A 19,625-nucleotide genomic window follows, 5' to 3' on the forward strand; every position below is an offset into this window, starting at 1 on the left:
GGGCGCATGGTTCAAAAGGGTTGTACTTAGTGTCTTCATTAATTCATAGGTGTGTTTTGGCCATAACATGCAATAAACCAATCAGAGTGTCATCTCCCATTCCCTTTAAAAGCCAGGCGCGTTTGTACCTTGGCACGTTGCTATTATGATGGCGGATTTGCACCGTAATATCTTTTTTGTGTGTGTGTGTGTGTGTGTGTGTGTGTGTGTGTGTGTGTGTGTGTGTGTGTGTGTGTGTGTGTGTGTGTGTGTGTGTGTGTGTGTGTGTGTGTGTGTGTGTGTGTGTGTGTGTGTGTGTGTGTGTGTGTGTGTGTGTGTGTGTGACAAGCATAGTGTGCGCGCGCTGTGCATAAGCCTAGGCGCATTTTACTAATGCGCTGTTAAAATAACAATGAAATGACTTTAGACCAGGTTTTTGTTGGTAAATGGCGCGATAACTTCCCGCTGCCTCAAGATAGCAATTCGCCAAGAATACACCTGAACACACCTCCCTGTAAGACCAGCACGCCCATGGGCGCACAGATGGGCGCAGGTGCATTTGCTATTTAAACGACGCGGGCGCTGGACGGGAAATTGACAACTGCGTTTGTCTTAAACTAGTGTAACGCTAGTTCTTGTTAGCGTTAACTATTAACTCGTCGTTATTAAATATATATACTTTCGGACCGTGGGTAGAGAAAGAGCACGGAGACATCTTCGACTGTAAAACTTGGTTCACTTTAATGACACCACTCAAGTGTAGGACAACTCAAGACTAACCACAAAACATGCTTCCTCCTCTCAACATCATATCCCTCCGCCAACATAACTGTTACTGAATTACAGGCATGGCATAACAGGTTAGATAGTTCCCTTGTTAACTCAAGGAACAGAATACATTATGAAGCTACAATTAATGAAAATATATGACTTATTTCAGTAAGCCTAAAAAGGTTATCTGTTAACTAAATCGTCACAAAACAAATCTCATCTTACATTAGCAAAGACACTTAGGGTTGGGCTTTGCGCTGCGCCGGGTACAAGATAGGGCCTTTACAGTTATTTCTGTGTTTCTGGTCTGAGGCTGTGTGTTGGCCAAAACAACACATTTAATGACATCACCTTGGTCTCTAGGATATTTTCACTTTTCTTATTTTTAATATACTAAACGATTGAGAAAATAAACCACAGGTCTAATTGTTTTCAGCACAATATTCACTTACTCAGTTTGTCATTAAATCTAAGGATTATTATTATTTCACATGTAATGTTCATGACAGTTGCCTACTATCGTACTTGTTTCCTACTTTGAATGAAGCCCAACAGTATTGCATTGCTGTGTAAATTCTGCTTGTGTTTCTGCTGCTTTTTTCTTTTTGAGTGGGTTCATCTCCTCTGGAGACATTAGCAGAAGGCGTTGGTGTTACTCTGTCAGACTGTGTGCAAAGTATTTCAAGAAGTCACCATAAAATCTTCTAAACTCTGCTGAAGAGATCACTTTCAGCCCAATTGAATCATCTGATTAGATTTAGGCGATAATCCAGATCTGGGATTTTCACAATGAGATTTTCATTTTAATTTTTTGTATTTTAATTTATAACCATGCCGCATTCGAGAGCTGGTAAGAATGTAAGACATCTAGAAAGTTGGGCACTTAGTCAGACAATCCAATCCAGATGTCAAACAATAAACAAAGAAAAAAATGTTTTCGCAGAGGCTACGATTTCTTCTCTCAACCATTCAGCTCTGTCTTTCACAATCTCTGCGTGAGATGTTTTGGGGGGAAAAAAAAACGTAGATTCAAAAGTGTAGGAATTCCTAGGAATTCACATTTGCATATACTTCACAGTGACCAATTCACTACAGATTACGTGATTATACGGTGTGAGAGCCCAAGCTGTTTGAAACTAGGAAGAGCAAAGACTCCGTCACACAGTGATTTGTCTGTGCTCGGCTCGGCAGCGTGAAGTGCAGTACGGCTGCCACAGTCCCTCAGTGTTTGATCCTCCCCGGTCACAGTCATTCGTTTATCTGACAGCCGGTGGTTCACCGCTGCTTTGCGTCTGCTTCACAGTTTCTCCTCGCGAGGACAACATGGCTTAGCACACGCTTTAAAGGACCCCCTCAGTCATAAGAAATGAGCGGGCGATGGTGTGTATGAGCCCACCCGTTTGTTGAGTGTATTTTCGCACGTGACTTAGAAATGTCCCAAATTGTCACGCTCTGATTACATGCTATTATCAGTGATGTAAAGTGATGCCCCTTTTTTTTCTGTCCCCGCATCATGGTACATGCTGTCACGGTGGCATATGCACGTCAATATTTTCTAAATGCAATAAGATGGGTGACTTATACTAATACTGGGGATGGGCTGATGTGCTTTTACACGACCATTACTGATGTTGCATTTTCCACTTATTATCCTTTTAACCAGCTGTTGCAATAATTTCAGATACTTTTTTCGGGCATTTTAGGCCTTTAATTCCACAGGACAGATGAAGACAAAAGGGGAGAGAGAAGGGGAATGACATGCAGCAAAGGGCCACAGGACGGAGTCGAACCCGTGGCCGCTGCGTCGAGGAGTAAACCTCTATATATGTGCGCCGCCTACCAACTGGGCTAACCTGGCCACATACTCTGTAGCTTTTAAGATGTCTTTCTTTGGAAAATATAAACATTATTGAGAGTGTTGTGGAAAAGTATCCCATTAATTTAGAAGGAATCAAATGCTCCTGTTTCCTTGGTTACCTGTGATAATAACATCAGACTCCGCTAAGCTAGATAAAGGACCACCTCATACGGGAAGTAATTGGCTCACTAGAACACACACACACACACACACACACACACACACACACACACACACACACACACACACACACACACACACACACACACAATCAGTTCCAACAAAAAAAACACAAATGTCAGATATACATAGGTTATACTAAACAGGAGTATTCACATATTTGCATATGTATTAATTAATAGATTAATTGTCTTTATTTCCGTGGCCATAAGCAAAGCTAGATGTGTTCAATGTACCCTGCAAATTGTGTTGGGACATTAAGCAGCTAGTGTGATTTGTGCCTGTTTACTTCAGCCACCTGTGAGGGTAATCAGCTCCAAAAAGTGTAGCTAATGTGATCTGATAGGACCATGTTAGCTCACAAACTGTGAAATACAGTAAATATTCTGAAATACAATTAGCCGCGTTTACATAAGGGCAGAGCGGAGAAGTACTACTGATTGATATGCAGCCCTTTTTTTTTTTATTTCCTTTTCTTTACAAATAGATTAGCTTGAGGTCAGCCTCTCCCCATCTGTCCACATCACTGTAGTTCTTCTTTCTAAAGTCTTCAAATTAGTGCTGCAGCAAGTTAATGGTTCCCTAGTCTCGCTTTGGCAGACCCTTAGCCAAACCCTCCTCCGCAATGCTGTGGAGAAGGGTCTGACTAGAATACGAGTTGTACATGAAGGAATCTACAGACAGAAAACGCAGCAACTACAGGTACGGCAAAGGAAGGACAGTCACAGCTCAAAACTTGTGTTAACCAGACGACTTCGTCGGTATTCGGTTTCGGATTCGGCAGAATCTTAACCAGTGGATTCGGTATTCGGCCGAACCCCAAAAATCTGGATTTGGTGCATCACTAATTCAGAGATATGTCCAGAACATGGTTAGCATTGTTGTATACTAGCACAAAGATTGGAAGAAGGTGGGAACTGCTAGCCTCGCTGCGCTCCTTTACACCTGTGGTGTTGTTGTTAGCAAGTCACCTGGGTGAAGCTGCCCCCTCTTAGTCGATCAGGCGACTAATTGGTCGTTTTGATCTAAGATTTCTTTAGTCGATTAGTCATTTTTTCAATGCTTCTTCATGCTGAATGACTTATTTCCAAGAAACTTATGAGCAAATCCCTGGTAAACACAAGGTGCTTTTGCATGATTCTTTGTGGAGAAACTTAGTATTACAGATCTGTGAGTCGACTAAGAATTTCGGTTACACTTTACTTGAAGGTATCTACATAAGAGTGACATGACACTGTCATGAACGTGTCATAAACCTAAACAAGTCATAAACGCTTATGACATACCGCTTCTTTTAGTAAGTGTCATTCGGTTTTTGTCATGACAAGTTAGGGTTAGAGTTGGGGTTAGGGTTCATGTGTTCATGACAGCGTCATGTGTTCATGACAGCGTCATGTCACTCTTATGTAGATACCTTTTTTTTAAGTAAAGTGTTACCAGAATTTCTTTAGTCGAGGACAGATTTACACGTGGGTGTTGTCCATGGTAGAGCTCTACAGTGCTTCTCACTGTGGGTGTTTTGGCTTTAATTTTATCTTAACGAAAACCTGTTAGACGAATCATGTTGTTTAATAACTAATAATAATTTATATATTCCATTTTGATTTTGATATTCCATGTTTTGTCACAGAAGGAGTTGCCGGTACATTTCTTGTGAAGAAACTCTGAAATGATAAATTTCTCTGATTTTCTGCTAATGTTTATGAGCTTCCTGTTTTAAAGTGTTGGCACGGAGATTGGATTACACATTTCACTGCTGGCGGGAGAGTCTCTATTAAACGCTTTAACAGTTGGAAGTGCAGTGCTAGGTGTGGAGTTTTGGGGTGTCAACTGGGATTAGAGTTAGCCTGAGAATGTGTTTTGTGAGAGCAGATCCGATTGGTTTGTCTGTTTTTGGATTTTGGGATATAGTGTTGCCGGCATGCTGACCCGTCTGTCGTCCAGGGTGTTGGTGTGCAGCTGGCCGACTGGAACGGATAGTTTTGTCTCGACTCTTATGCTGAATATCTGGGGTGACCGTGATTTTCAGGGGTTAAGTGTATTTGATGATGAGGTCCCTATGATCTTGCTTTGCTGCTTGGAAAAAATTAAAGTTAAAAGAACAGTATCTATTTACGTTCTAATCTTCAAGGAATAAGTATCTGTAATACTAAAACCGTATTGAATAGGATAAAAGCCTATTAAAAGGAGCCTAGGATAAAAGGAAAATTAACCACAGAGCTAAATTAAAGCTGTTGAACTCATTTTGTGGCCGCTTGGGGGCAGCAGACAGGATCTGCAGTGTTTTAACTCCACCTTATCGGCTTAGTCTATATTGACGACGTTTCATTTCCGGGATTGTTCAGGTGCGGCTGGGAATTCCGCCGGATGTCCCTTGTTTCGGCCGGATGTCCGTCCCCTTCCTCTTTCTTTGAGTTGGCATTCTAAAAATTCAAGATTTTTTGGGGGGCTTTTCCCTTTATTTGTGTTGACAGTGGATAGAAAAGAAAGGTGGGAGAGAGATTGGGGATGGGGTGAGCTAGAGGTCGCCCCGTGTTGGCGTTCTAAACTCCAGTGGATTTCTGAGGACTATGGTTAACTGCTCCTCAGATCTCTGCAGGGTAAATCCAGACAGCTAGCTAGACTATCTGTCCAATCTGAGTTTTCTGTTGCACGACTAAAACAACTTTTGAACGGACACATGTTCCACCAAAACAAGTTCCTTCCCGATGCAATTTTGCACCGGCACCTTTTGCTCCGTCCGGCGCTTAGCGCCACCCAAGACGATTGTGATTGGTTTAAAGAACTGCCAATAAACCAGAGCACATTTTTCTCCCATCCCAGAATGCTGTGTGGACTAGCCAGACCCTCCTATGCAGCAGCGCTGTGGAGGAAGGTCTGGCAATGCGAGACTAGTATCTGCTCAGCTCGCTTGGAACCTCGACTGAGGTGGTACCATTAAAAAGTACCAGAGACTATCCACAACTGTTGCTAATGGAAAACCAGAAAAAGGAGCGAGTTGAGAGAAGTCGAGCCGTACCATGCAGTGGAAAAACGGCATAAATGAGGCCATGCTGTGGTGCTGCCAACATGGTTCCTGTTGCTTTCTTTTTAAAATCCTCTTTTCGTTTTTTTTTCATTGTTGGGATCCAGGGTAAACCTTTGCTTTGCCAGTCTCGTCTATTAAAATTGTGCGGTTTACCTCATGTCATGTGCATTTTTTGTCCTTCTCAGTGTACCTGAAAGACAGACAGAACTTGTGGTCTTTACCTCAGCTGTTTTGGAAAGGGGGGGTGTGGAAGTTCCTGTTTTAGCAAGTCGAAATACTTCTCACCGTGACTTATTGGTAGAACATGCTGACAGAATATGTCATGGTCTCCTTTTAGTGATGAAGTTGATGGAGAATTTACCCTTATTTTTTTTTATTTTTTTTGCAGTGTTGTTTTTTTTTTTTTTTAAGTTTTATATACATTCTGAGAGTATCGAAATGGTGTAGAAAAGTATTTGTTACTCTCTTCAATTAAAAGTCTGTGTTCTTCCTGGAAAATTTTCCACACCTGGAAATGTGCTCAATTCACATCAGTATCCTTCCCCCAGGGCTCTGAACGCTGCAGGCAGACTGCTCTGATTATGTCAGAGGTCTGTATATCAGGTTGTAATTGATGACATTTCAGGATCTCATGACTGAATTGGATTATCGGCGACGTCTTCGGATCATCTCAACAGCCAGCAGCTGCAGTCAACAGCCAATGCTCATAATCAGAGTGAAATGTCCTGCTTTTTCTAAATCTGGTTAGAGAAGTCAGCGGACGATTTATTCCGCATTCCATTCGGCGGGCTGAGATGTCAATATTGACCATTTCGTGTCCTAGATAGCGCCCTATTTACTTAATTTGGTGAAAGAAGAAGAAAAAAAAAACAGGCTAGGAACGGAGGACACATTCCTCTGGTGAAAGTGTACTTGCATGAAACATTGTTTTTATCATTTGTTCAAGTTTTGATTACTGAATTACATGGTGCATGGTAAAGATTTCAAAAATGTTGGGACGGATGTCATGTGCCTTTTCTACATTATGTGTATTCTATATTGAGTTGTCAGATGATGTACACATGACCATATCATGTCATATCCTACTTTGCTACGACAGTCACGGGCTTGTTCTGAGGAAAATGAATGTGATGCATTTTCTGTCACCCTGGTCTTTTCTTCTGGGTTTTGTGGCGATCGTTTTATTTCTGGGAGTCTGTGGTTCAGCAGGTAGAGTGGCCGTCTACCAAAAATACGGTCGCTTGTTCGATGCCTGGCCCATGCGGTCTACGTGACAAAGTGTCCTTGGGCAAGATGTTTGCTCCCGATAATGCGACATCTGTGTGTGAATGTTTATCTGATGAGTAGGTGGCACCTTTTATTCAACATGCTGCCTCCTGTTGATGCCCAGCATACAAGAATGTTAATAAGATATGCAGTTTGGGCGTGTTAAGGCGCTGACACACCAACCCGATAATCGGCCGTCGGACAGTCTGGCGAGGTCAGTGACTCGAGTCTGTCCGGTGTGTTCGGCCTTCATTTGGGCCGATTTGACTTGTTGAATCGGCCACTGGGCAGTCGGACTCAGTGAGGAGTGCTCACCCGGAAATGAAGAGTGTGACGAGCGTGATGAACGTCTCTCAAAAGCTGACGAAAATCTTTTAAACTGACCTTTGTCGATCTGAAATAAAGACCGATTCAGCAACTGCATGGCCTATTTCTCGCTTAAAATGTTTTCAGAAACGCGTTTCAGTGAACTATTTTCATAAAATACGAGATCGTATTCCGAACGAGCCGCTATTATGGTCTGGCTTTGAAATTCGGGAGAAGCCAGACCCACGTGACGCGTTCATCTAATCAGCTGTCGGTTTTCATTTTTTGGGCGACAATACAGATTAGCGCCGCCTGCTGTTATGGAGACGTATTGCGTCTTGCGCACGCGCAGAACGTACGCTCAAGTCAGCATCGCTTCGGTGTGTTCCGAGGCACTTTTTTGACCCACTCGGGGAGACTGATCAGTCCGACTGCCTTTACTGCTGATGGTCGGCCGTCGGGTTGGTGTATCAGAGTCTTTAGTTTAAACGGAGATTAGTACTTCTACTGGAGCTAAAACACTTGTGTGCACGGAGATCGCTTTTGGCTCAAAACTCCGCTTCCATACAGAAACGTAGCAATGTCAATGTAGCCTTACTTGCAGGTGATGGAATGTCACGTTTTTGAATGTTCTGGGCCTTGTCAGCATTCAGTTTTAACCCTTGGCTATTTGAAGCAACACAAACTGTCAGAAGAAAAGACTTCAGACTCTACAGCCACGCTAGCAGCTCTGTGAGGCTGTACTGACAGTGGTGATTTGCAGTAGTGGAATGTAACTAAGTACATTTACTAAAGTATTGTACTTAAGTACACATGAGGTACTTGTACTTGACTTGAGTCTTTTCTTTTCATGCCACTTTCTACTTCTACTCTGCTACATTTCAGGGAGAAATATTGTACTTTTTACTCCGCTACATTAATCTGACAGCTTTAGTTTCTTTACAAATTAAGATTTTTTTCCACACAAAACACATGTAATTTTAGAAATTACAATGTTTTATTATAAATTAAACTACTCAACAATATACAGACCTGCAAGTCCAGCTGAAACGATTACACGATTAAACATGTTAAGACTTTGGAATGTTACAAACTCCAACACAAAACTTTGTTTAAATGCTTTAAGCAATTATTTCATAAATGAGGAACTTTCAACATAATACCCAGTAAAAGATAGTCAGATAGTGTTGTTGGCGGGACATGAAGTCAGACTCAGTGGTGAGTGAAACCGAAGCAGAGGGACAGACACAGAGCTGGAGCCGAGCCAAAGTAGACCACTTTTTAACAAATTAACTTTATCGGTTATCAGGCAAATAAAACGCCAATACAGATAATCTGCAAACCGCCAAAAAAGACTGATTATCGGCCTATCCCTAGAACCGGCGCCCAGACTGATAAGGTTTTTATGAGTTTGGCAGATAATCATTTTCTAATAGGGCCAATTTGTATTCCACTTACACAGTGTGTGCACAACGTTACTGTAACATGCAGAAAACACATTCAAAACTCATTTACAACTGTCCGTGTGAACAAAAGTGTAATCAAGAAAGTGACACGGAATTGCAAATGTCCTCCAAACCAACATTTTAGCTCTACATTTGAAAAACCGTAGAGCTTTGTGGCAGAAGAGCGAATTAGCAGACCTTTTGCGTAACCAGAATCAAATTTTTAGCTATTATTAGATTATATATAATTTATAAATGCAAGAATGGTGACTGATAGTTTAAGTTGCACATGAATTGGCTCTGAACTTCATTATCACACAAGTCTGAGGCTGTATCCAAAATCACTCCCTCGTTCACTACTTCCTAGATATAAGGATGTACTCAGTCACGGACTGTAGTCTCCAGTGAGCAGTAACTTGAGATTTTGGACACTTATAAGAATTATATTTTATTTATGTGTCATGCCACTAAGTGGCCCATCCCACACAGAATTACATGACACCAATACAAAACTAATTTCATCCACAGCGTCTAGTCTACTTCTACTCTGCACAAAATAAAGAATAAAGAAAACATATTACAGCAGCCGCAACACAATAGTTTAACTCATAAATTGTCCAACTAGAACTAAACATTTTATGCATGAAACCTGGTTGGTCTTTATAATTCATCGGTATCGGCAAGCGCTCGAGTTTATGCACCGATCCAATCCCACATAATCTAAACCTGAAGAAAATCTACTTTTTAAAGTAGTTTTCTTATTGTTCTTTTTCCGTAATGACTGACTGTCAATCTGGATAATCGGTTATTCTGGATAAAAGTTCTACGGCATGAATTGTTTGTGTTTGTTCATGTTTTCACAAAAAGTTTAACCCCCGAGCCAGGCCGACATCAATGTTAGCAATCATATCCCATCCATACAGGGATAGTAGTATACAGCTGTTAAAACATAATCAAATATATGACCCGCTGGAATCGGATCGGTGCTCTGTTTTGGCCGACACGCAGGTTCAGGTATCTGTATCGGGAAGCAATAAAATGGTATCGGAACATCTCTTATTTAAACTTGTCATTATATGCTGGTAAGTACTAAGTGTACTGCTTGATTCAGACCAGAAGGAACAGCACATACACACTGCACTTCTTCCCTTTCTTCTCTTCATTACTTTTACGTTATGTCCTCTTAATTCATTTGATCTGTTCAGCTTTGATGTGGTTACCTATATGCGTTACAGGCTGTTATCTACAAATGATCACGCCATGGCTGTTTGCTTTATCTCGGCTATCTCGGGAGTTGAATTATTTATTAGGAGAGGTTGATGCTTTTATAGCTCCTGGTGCCTTCAGTGACCGTCAGCCTGCATTTGTGTGCTTTTGCCAAACTGTGCTCCTCTCATGAATGCACCTGGACGAGGGGGAAACCTAATCAGGTTTGATTCCCTTTTGATCCGTTTCAGCAAAATACGGGAGTCTGTAATCGGATTTTGTAATGCACGGTTGATGGTTGCTTATTTGACTTTTATTGACAACAGCACCAAGGACACTGCATCGTAAACTGTAACATGTTTGTGTGTTTTCTGTCTTTTTCAGGGTCTCATTAAAATCCGAGGCGACAAATGCTGGAGAGACCTCACCTGCATGGACTACCACTATGAGGTGGGTGTAAACAATGCTATTGTGTATTTAAAGTTAGAGTGCCCCCCTCCCCTTTCACAGTGGTATTAATAAAAACACTGTGTCGCTTTGGTCTCTCTCCCCACTTCCTGCCTGTACTGGGTAATACAGGTAGCCTGACATACTGTGTAACCAATACTGTGACATACTGTGTAACCAATCAGAAAGCCAGAATAAGCAGCTATGCTGTGAAGAATTGTAAAGGCCCCATCTTGCACCCGGCACAGCGCAAAGCCCAACCCTAAGTGTCTTTGCTAGTTTAAGACAAACGCAGTTGTCAATTTCCCGTCCAGCGCCCGCGTCGTTTAATTAGCAAATGCACCTGCGCCCATCTGTGCGCCCATGGGCGTGCTGGTCTTACAGGGAGGTGTGTTCAGGTGCATTCTTGGAGCATTGTTATCTTGAGGCAGCGGGAAGAGATCATGCCATTGACCAACAAAAACCTGGTCTAAAGTCAATAATGCAGCATTTCATTGTTATTTTAACAGCGCATTAGTAAAATGTGCCTAGGCTCTTGCACAGCACGCGCACACTATGCTTGCTACACACACAGGGAAGCGCAGCAGCACACAAAAGATAAAAAATATAAATATCACAATGTGAAATATTATTATGATATGATCTGCTCGGACGCTTTCACTTCATGCACGAGCTGATCAGTTTCTTCTCCTGAAAATCTCTCCTTCCTGCTTAGCAAAATCTGCCATCATAATAGCAATGCGCCGAAGTAACAAACGCGCCTGGCTTTTAAAGGGAATGGGAGAGGACACTGATTGGTTTATTGCATGTTACGCCCAAAACACACCTATGATTAATGAAGACACTAAGTACAACCCTTTTGAACCATGCACCTGGTGCACGGACCCTTTTTTCCGCCATCAAACTAGCAGAAGTGGATTTGTACGGCGCGTAAATGCACCTTCGCCAGGCTCTTCACGCCGTGCGCCTAGATCGTTAAAATAGGACCGGGGTTGGTTGACGGCACTTAGTGTATTGCTCACGTAACAACATTGTGGAGTTAATAAACTACTCGTTCTGAGGACACCAGACACCACAGCTCTGGTACACTGAGAAATACAGGGAGCAGGGTTTCCGCGGCGTCTTAAAAAGTAAAAAAAAAAAAAACAAAGTCTACAAATTTCAAAATAAAAATGTTAGGCCTTAAAGTCGCTGAAGTATTGTGTTCTAGGTCTTAAATAATTTTAAACCGGTCTTAATTTTCCTACGTCCATGTAACGCTGCCTCTAATGCTCATTGACATGTGTTTTTTTTAATTCTGTGGATTTGTAGTTCTTTCTTTCGCTCGTCCAAATATAATGCAATATACAGTATGCATATGATGTTTTGTAGCTGCAACAACAGTGAAAGAGGACAGGGTGGTTGGCATGAGAGACAAAAGAAATAAGAGGAACTAGCATCAAATCTCAAGGCTCTTTGTTGACTTCTGGGAAGAGCAGTGCAGAAAGCCGCACAGAGCAGTGAGCCCTGAGCACCAAAGATCTCATGAAAACTATCAAAATACCAGGGCACTGCATCGCAGAACAGGCTTATTTTTTAATCATTCTTGTGGGCAGATGGCCAGCAGAACTGTTTTCATTGATAATCTTAACATCTGAAGACTGATCCAGTTATGCAAAAACATTGTGTCATCACGGCTTTGTCTCCTGAACTCCCATCGGGCTAACCACACCAGGGCAACACATTACAGGAACCGCTGTCAGGGGTTTCAGTAAATCAGCCTCTTATGCAAGACCGTGAGGTTGTTTGTTTTTCCCCCTGTGAGACGCTCAACCGCTCTGACCCACACCGCTGTTACCAAGCCGCAGAGGGAGAAGGGCCATCTTCTGTAATTAACATAGACAGGAATACACTGGCTCCTATGGGACTGGATGACTGGAGATGACACTCACACACACACACACCTATCAAGAATACAATATACTGTAGATACAGTCTGTAATACAATGGGAACGGAGTTATAGACTGTAATACAATGGCTCCCGTGGGACTGGGTAACTGGTGCAGAGATTATGTACCCACGGATAGCTAAAGGAAGGGAATCAGCAATGATATACCCCAAAAATGAACTGTCGCAGTTTTTGGCTTTTTATTTAGTTTGGAAATAAAACTGCATTTGATTTACTGGTTCACTGCATTGTAAATGTCCCCTGACTTTTAGTTCCCAGGGTTAGAACAGTTTTAGCATTGCTAATGCCATGGAAATCACTGAGCCAGTGGTTGTCAACCCGGGGGGGGGGTTGTAAAATGAAATATGAGATAGGATATTTTTTTTTCACTACTCTTAATTCATCATCTCTATTTCTTGTAACATATCAAACGGTCTCTGTCCTCTCTGATAATGAATCATATGAAACGGGCTGAACAGGGGCAGTCATTCTTTGGTTGAACCACTGTGCATTATGTAGAATATGATTTTATGTCACAAAGTCAGTACTTTTGCTCTGTTTTAAGGGATTATAAGACAGGAGTTCTCAAATTTCTTGACGACTGAGTGCCAGTTTCCTTTTTCCTTAAAATAATTTTTTGGAGCCTTTTTCTTTATTAGATAGTATAGACAGACGGGAACGGGGGTGGGGATGACACGCAGCAAAGGGCCACATGTGGAATCCAAACCTGGGACGCTGCCAAGGACTCAGACTACATGGGACCCCCACAATGAGGTTGACATTAGGCCTGTCACGATAGTCAATAAATCAATTAATCGCACGATTTAAAAAAAAAAAAAAAAATGAGCTCGTAAATTTTTACGGCCGCGATAATTTCCATTTGCATGCTCGTTTGTTTTCCTCGTCTCTCTCTACCAAAGAGACTGGAGGACCACTCTCGGTTCCTTAGCGTAACGAGGAGTGAACCCTCTTGCAGTGTTTCCTCTATGTTGATTGGCAAGTGGCGGTCCGCCACGGTTAGATTTCTCCCGCCAGAAATATATATATATATATATATATATACAAAAAGCCGTCTATCAGCAGTGATTGTAAAGAGCGCGTCGACGGAGAATAGCGCAGACACGCGCTTCACAACATGAGTGGGCACGCGCGCCACTCGGAGAAAAGGGAGAAAGAAAAAAGAGACAGGCTGTCCGGAGGACCCGGTTGAGATGGCATGTGTGCATTCTTGACAACTGTAAGTCGTATAACTTATGTTGTCAGTTCATTTAAGCCTGTATTAGTCTATAGTTCTCGCACATTTTTAGTTTCACCTTCACCTGCTAGCTAAATTGCACGTGGCTGTTGATTCAATACAACGCCATCGATATCATATCATGGCATAGGCCTAGTAGGCTAAATTATTTCATACATTCATGAAACATATTGGGGGAAATTCATTCAACATAATTCACAGCCAAAAAACAATTAAAAGTATGTTATTTGAACATTTATAACCTAACCTAACCTGGCAGGCACTGCCTCCGATTTGGTGTCTGCTGCGGTGCGCAGCGCTGTTCGGACCGTGCGCCGCTGCCCTTTTTTTCCTGCATAAACTCCGCTCTCAGCTCCTCTGCCAGTTGCTGCATGAACTTCCTCCGGGACATTTTACAGCTGGTGCACTCCTTGGAGAGGATGTGTGTAATGATTCCAGCCAGTTGTAGCATGTATAAAGTTATATGAACACGTAGACAGCTACCGTCTACGTGTACTGCGCCTTTCACGTAGACAGCTACCGTCTACGTGTAGACAGCTACCGTCTACGTGTACCGCGCCTTTCACAGAGCGATCGCCCGGTGCTTTTCTTCTGATTCAGAACCATCCACGCCGTAGCCTACGTTACCGACTCTGGCTTTGCCTTCGGCCCATCGGTGATGCATTGCCCACACTTGTTACTCGAGACCGCTAGTTACGTTTCTCTGACAGAGGCTATGATTATTACTAAGCAACCAAGATGCATCTTCAACCACGCAAAAGATTAAAAACAAAACCGCGAAAATCCGAGCAGTCAATATGACAGTGTATGGCCAAAATAGGTCAAAGTGATTGTATTTTCTTTGCCTTTTGTATAATGTACAGTATATAAAAACTATTTTAAATGAAAATACAGACTCTTTTAGGAAAAGTCAGGTACCAGCAGGATTGTATTTTTTTATTAAGCAAAGTTATTACACATAAATTTCAAAACAGTTCAAAATGACCGTGCTGGCCGTTCTAGTGTAACCCAGCCTTGGAGTTATTTTTCCAAAAGCCAAGAAACATCAAATGCACACCGCAAGGCTGCCAACTTTGCCGCTGAGGCAAATATGCAATTAGTTTCATTATGAATGGTTTCATACTATCTATAGCCTACTTTGGGTTTTGGTTTCCCTATGAAGAAGTTCTTGTAAAATTAATTTTGTAGACCTACAGTTCCTCAAAAATACAGTTCAATCAAAATGAAATGAAAATATGCCTCATTGTGTAGAGGTGAATAAATATATTTTTTGTGTTGCAGCGAAGTGTCAGTTCAGTTGTGTGGTTCTGGAATTCTGGAAAAGGTTGTGGGCCTGAAGGCCAAAGTGGTCGGACTCCAATCGATCCGCCTATCAATTCCCCGCGAGTCCGTTAAAGTCAACCAGAACGCTGAAATCATTTGCTGAGACGATAGGTTCAAGTCTAGTAACTTTACTAGTAAAGTATTCCAAAAGTACAAAACACATGTGGGTTACACAAATGGATCCTAAGTTTCCCTGGCCGCAGACAAAGTATACAGGGTCAGGTCCACTGAGTCTCTCTCGAATTGTGAACAGCCCCATCTCAACATCTCCCTAACCTCCTATGCAGGGGCGTTGCTCCTCTTCTGTATCTAGGCGTGTGTGTGTGTGTGTGTGTGTGTGTGTGTGTGTGTGTGTGTGTGTGTGTGTGTGTGTGTGTGTGTGTGTGTGTGTGTGTGTGTGTGTGTGTGTGTGTGTGTGTGTGTGTGTGTGTGTGTGTGTGTGTGTGTGTGTGTGTTTCGTTTTTGTTTCATAGACCACAATTAGTCGCAGGTATTCTTCAGTTGCAACTTCCTCTTCTTGTGACCTTTTTCTCTGTGTACGATCACACACATCAACCTAGAAGCTGTTTCCTGTCTACTTCTCTGATAAGCTGTTTCCTGTCTACTTCTCTGTCTGGCACAGAAAACCGTTTCACAGTTTCCAACATGTCAGTCATATGCTAAACCATGTATTCGTCCGAGTCTCGTTCATTTCACAGGGAATGCAAATGTGTCTCCCAACACAAGACCACAAGACAACACGCAACTCTTATGCAACGAGCAACACTATATGAATTTTGTACTGAGAATAACGCATCCAAATAATAGTAATATTTCTACAATAACCAAAGTCCGTAGGATCCCTTCTAGGGGACACATGAATGTCTGTACAAAATGTGGTGCTGATCCATCAGGTAGATAATTTAGAGGGTCACCAAAGTCTTTACAATTTATCCTCTAGGGTATCCGGTAGTTGAGACATTTCATATAAAAAAAGAAAACAAAATGTCAACCTCATTGTGGCGTTTAAAACAAAGAGTAATAGGATTACCAAAGTCAGTTGGATTCATCCTTTGGGAACCATGAATGTCTGAGGCAGTGATGGAGTACTCGAGTCCCAGTCCAGCACTGGAGTCCGACTCGAGTAGCTATTCTCTGAACTTGTGACTCGACTCAAATTCTTCTTTGGTGACTCGAGACTCTACTCAGACTCAAAAAGTTGGTGACTCGACTACAACACTGGTCTGAGGACATTAAAACTCCTCTCTAAAACCAGGCTAAACCCTTTAAGGCAGAGTGACCCACTATAGTTATGCAGTGGTGACGGGAAATCTGGGGGACATTGAGCCTTTCATTGACAACTTGCACACTTAATCTAAAGGCTGATTTATGCACACAAAAATTGTAACTTTGCGTCAAGGCGACGCAGACCGCAAGGACTGTGATTGGTCAACTCGTCCTGTGTGTTGTGTTTCAAGCAGCCTACTGTGGGGAGTAGCAAACATGCTAGTTCACTGACACAAGCTTTGCAAATAAACTCAGACATATTTACAATGATGGGGTTAGCCGTTTCTAAAGTGTCTATCAGTAACGTTTTGAAATTAGCACTTCGCCAGCAAGCAGTACTTTGTGGGCAGTTGTGCTAAAGTTTGCTTGCTAACATAACATAAACTGGCTGGCAGACACCTCGCAAATAACCTCTGACTTATCACCCCCTAGTGTTATGGCGGTGAAATGCACCGCGATGCAAAGCAACCCCGACGCAGAACTCCAAAAGGGTCAAAACGCCGTAGGAGCTACAGCGTGGAGTTGACGCAGAAGCATAAAACAGCCTTAACTTAGCAATTCACTGATGCACTAATTCCAAAATCCAATGGAAAAAAAAGGAACCAAAGACGTAATTATATTGTCTATACTGTTCATATTTTAAATGCACAGGAGCAGCAGTAGCAGCGTGTGTACTTGTTGAACTTTAACGAGGAGAATCATGTGTGACATCAAAATGTAGGCTGGGTATTTTCATGTAAATCAGCATGGTGTAGCTTCCCATGTACACTTCTCTGATTTTTATATATATATATATATATATATATATATATATATATATATATATAAAAATCTGTGTCTTGTGACGGCCTTCTGTGTGTGTGTGTGTGTGTGCGCGCGCGCCCTTCACGCTTTAAACCAATTCCTTTTTTGCTGTTCTTTTTGTCCTTGTGCATTTCTGTTTTTAATCCAGCTATATATCATCGGTTGTCTATAGGGTTTTGTGGGGACAAGCTAGCAGACATTTGCCTAATTATACATTCAGCAGGTACAGCAACAGTGCAAGTCCCATAATCACTTATGCAATGATGGATGCTTTTGCAAACAATTATGACCCTCCTTTTACACGTGCAACTATTACTGTGCATTTCATCACTGACCCTTATCCTTGAATTCCGATGTGTACAATCCATGCGTGGCCAGTAGCTAACAACAGTTTTATAATCTCACTTTAACTAAACTCTGAATTCAACTTCAGAGAAAAAAGGTCGCAAAGGGGATTATTTTAGTTATGGACCTTATTCCATACTGTAGTTTGTCTGACCTGTTCCAACCTCAACGGTCAACGGCCTTACGGGTGCACACACACACACACACACACACACACACACACACACACACACACACACACACACACACACACACACACACACACACACACACCAGAAGCCACTGGCGCCAGGGGAAGCCTTATTAACCCCCTCTGACACACTGCTCTCTTTCAAACGTGCAGAGAAAGTGCCGATCCCCTCCTGTCCTGACTCCCCGGGGGCTGTGTAGGTGTGTTTCGGCATAGTTGGTGTTTTGTTTGCTTCGGTGTGTGTGTGTGTTGTAATGCAGCTTGCTTGCAGGCCAGGTGGGGTTGTTTGGTTGGCTGAGGTTGCAGGCTCCTTGCCTTTGGATTTCCGGGGATTTCCAGGGGTATTTAGGTAAGCTACAGGTTAAATACAGGTTTCTTCTTCCATTCCATAAAAACAATAAGAGTATAGACTTGTGTGCCAGCGTCTTGTTTTCTTCCACCTGCCCCCCACCCCCCCACCCCCCAACCCCACCTATTTCTGTGCTGTATTTATTTTTCACCACCTCACCTGACTCTATTTGCATGTTCAGCTATTACACGGTTTGCATGTGACCACCTCTCACACACAGACACACACACACAGACACACACACACACACACACACACACACACACACACACACACACACACACACTTAATCATACGTACACAAACACTGCACAGCTCTGTATGTGTCTGTGTTTTTTTGTAGGTGGGGTTGCCTTCATTTAAATAAATGTTCCACCTTTATTTAGACATGGAAATGTTTCCCCCAAGGCGCGGCACCATAAATCACTCTCCAGACAAGATTTTATTGCCAAAGTCAAGCAGAGAAAACATGCATTTTAAACCGCGGAAGAAGTCTATTTTAAAGAAAATGGTTGATACAAGTATTGGACCTTAATGGATACATTTATGGAACAAAAAACAATTGATTAGCGGTCACGTTTATCTTGACAAACCCCTCTTTTCTGACACGTTTGCTGCTACAAAGCACCGTCTCTGGCATCATAGTGTGGAGCTCACATTTTCACCTTTGTCTCATTATCTGCCCCCCCCCCAGACCCAGCCAGTTCCTAACCCTATGTCCTACTATATGCATCACTCCCCATGGTGGTTTCATCGCTTCGAGACGTTGTCCAACCACCTCATCGAGCTCATCTTCCCGTTCTTCACCTTCTTGGGCAGGCGAATGTGCATGGTCAACGGAGCCATCCAGATCCTGTTCCAGGTATCTCACACACTGTTCACCAACTCACAGGAGCCGGTGATAACAAACACTAGTGCTGTTAGCATCTTGTGAGGAAAGCCGGTATTTTATTTTGCATTATTCTTATTGCATTAAACCCGTTTACTGGCCTATTTAAGGTGATGTTCGATTCCCTTGATCTATGTTTTATTGCATTATGTGTCCCTGTGCACTTGAACTTAATTTGTGCATCATTTGCAATTGGCGTCCGAGAGCTCATGTTCGTGTAAGTCAATTTTGCGTGGCTCAAAATAAAGCCGTACTCGCCGTCCACTTGTTGGTTGAACTCCTTATAATGCCATACTAAAGTGATGTAATATAAGCAATCCAGCAGTTGTTTAATTATGATATTGTGTGTGTCTTTTCACTTTGTCTTGTCTTTTGTGCTGTATAGGTGGTTCTGATAGTGAGTGGGAACCTCAGTTTCCTTAACTGGCTGACCATTGTTCCCAGTCTGGCCTGCTTTGATGATGCATGCCTGGGCTTCTTGTTTCACTCTAGAGGTGGAGCCAAGAAGGCAGTGCTCGAGATACAGAATGAGGATGCAGCCGGACGCACCCCCACTCCCACCAAAGGTACTCAGGGGCTGTGTTCACAAAACACCGTAATGGTACATGTCCATATGGGCGTTGTTTTCACAGCAGGGATTGCCCCGCTTTTCGGCATTGCACGCTAGTGGGCTTGCCACCAGCAGTTATGATTTATTCTTCACTGACCTCTGACAAGCAAAGAAAATGGGCTACACCCTCATACAACCGAACAAACCCATCGAGTGGGGCTGTCTGCTCCGAGACGGATC

General features: G+C 42.5%; 1 protein-coding gene across 3 annotated transcripts in view; it reads left to right on the forward strand.

The window, feature by feature from the left end:
• The window catches only part of lmf1 (lipase maturation factor 1), a 38,147-nt gene that overhangs the window by 11,530 nt on the left and 6,992 nt on the right, over positions 1-19,625 (forward strand). For all 3 annotated transcript variants that reach the window (XM_039788193.1, XM_039788192.1, XM_039788194.1), the window contains 3 exons: positions 10,424-10,489; positions 18,641-18,808; positions 19,221-19,401. In XM_039788193.1, the coding sequence (XP_039644127.1) occupies positions 10,424-10,489; positions 18,641-18,808; positions 19,221-19,401 (415 nt within the window). The remainder of the gene's footprint in view (positions 1-10,423; positions 10,490-18,640; positions 18,809-19,220; positions 19,402-19,625) is intronic.

Source organism: Perca fluviatilis, chromosome 21 (assembly GCF_010015445.1).
Source record: "Perca fluviatilis chromosome 21, GENO_Pfluv_1.0, whole genome shotgun sequence".
Lineage (NCBI taxonomy): Eukaryota > Metazoa > Chordata > Actinopteri > Perciformes > Percidae > Perca > Perca fluviatilis.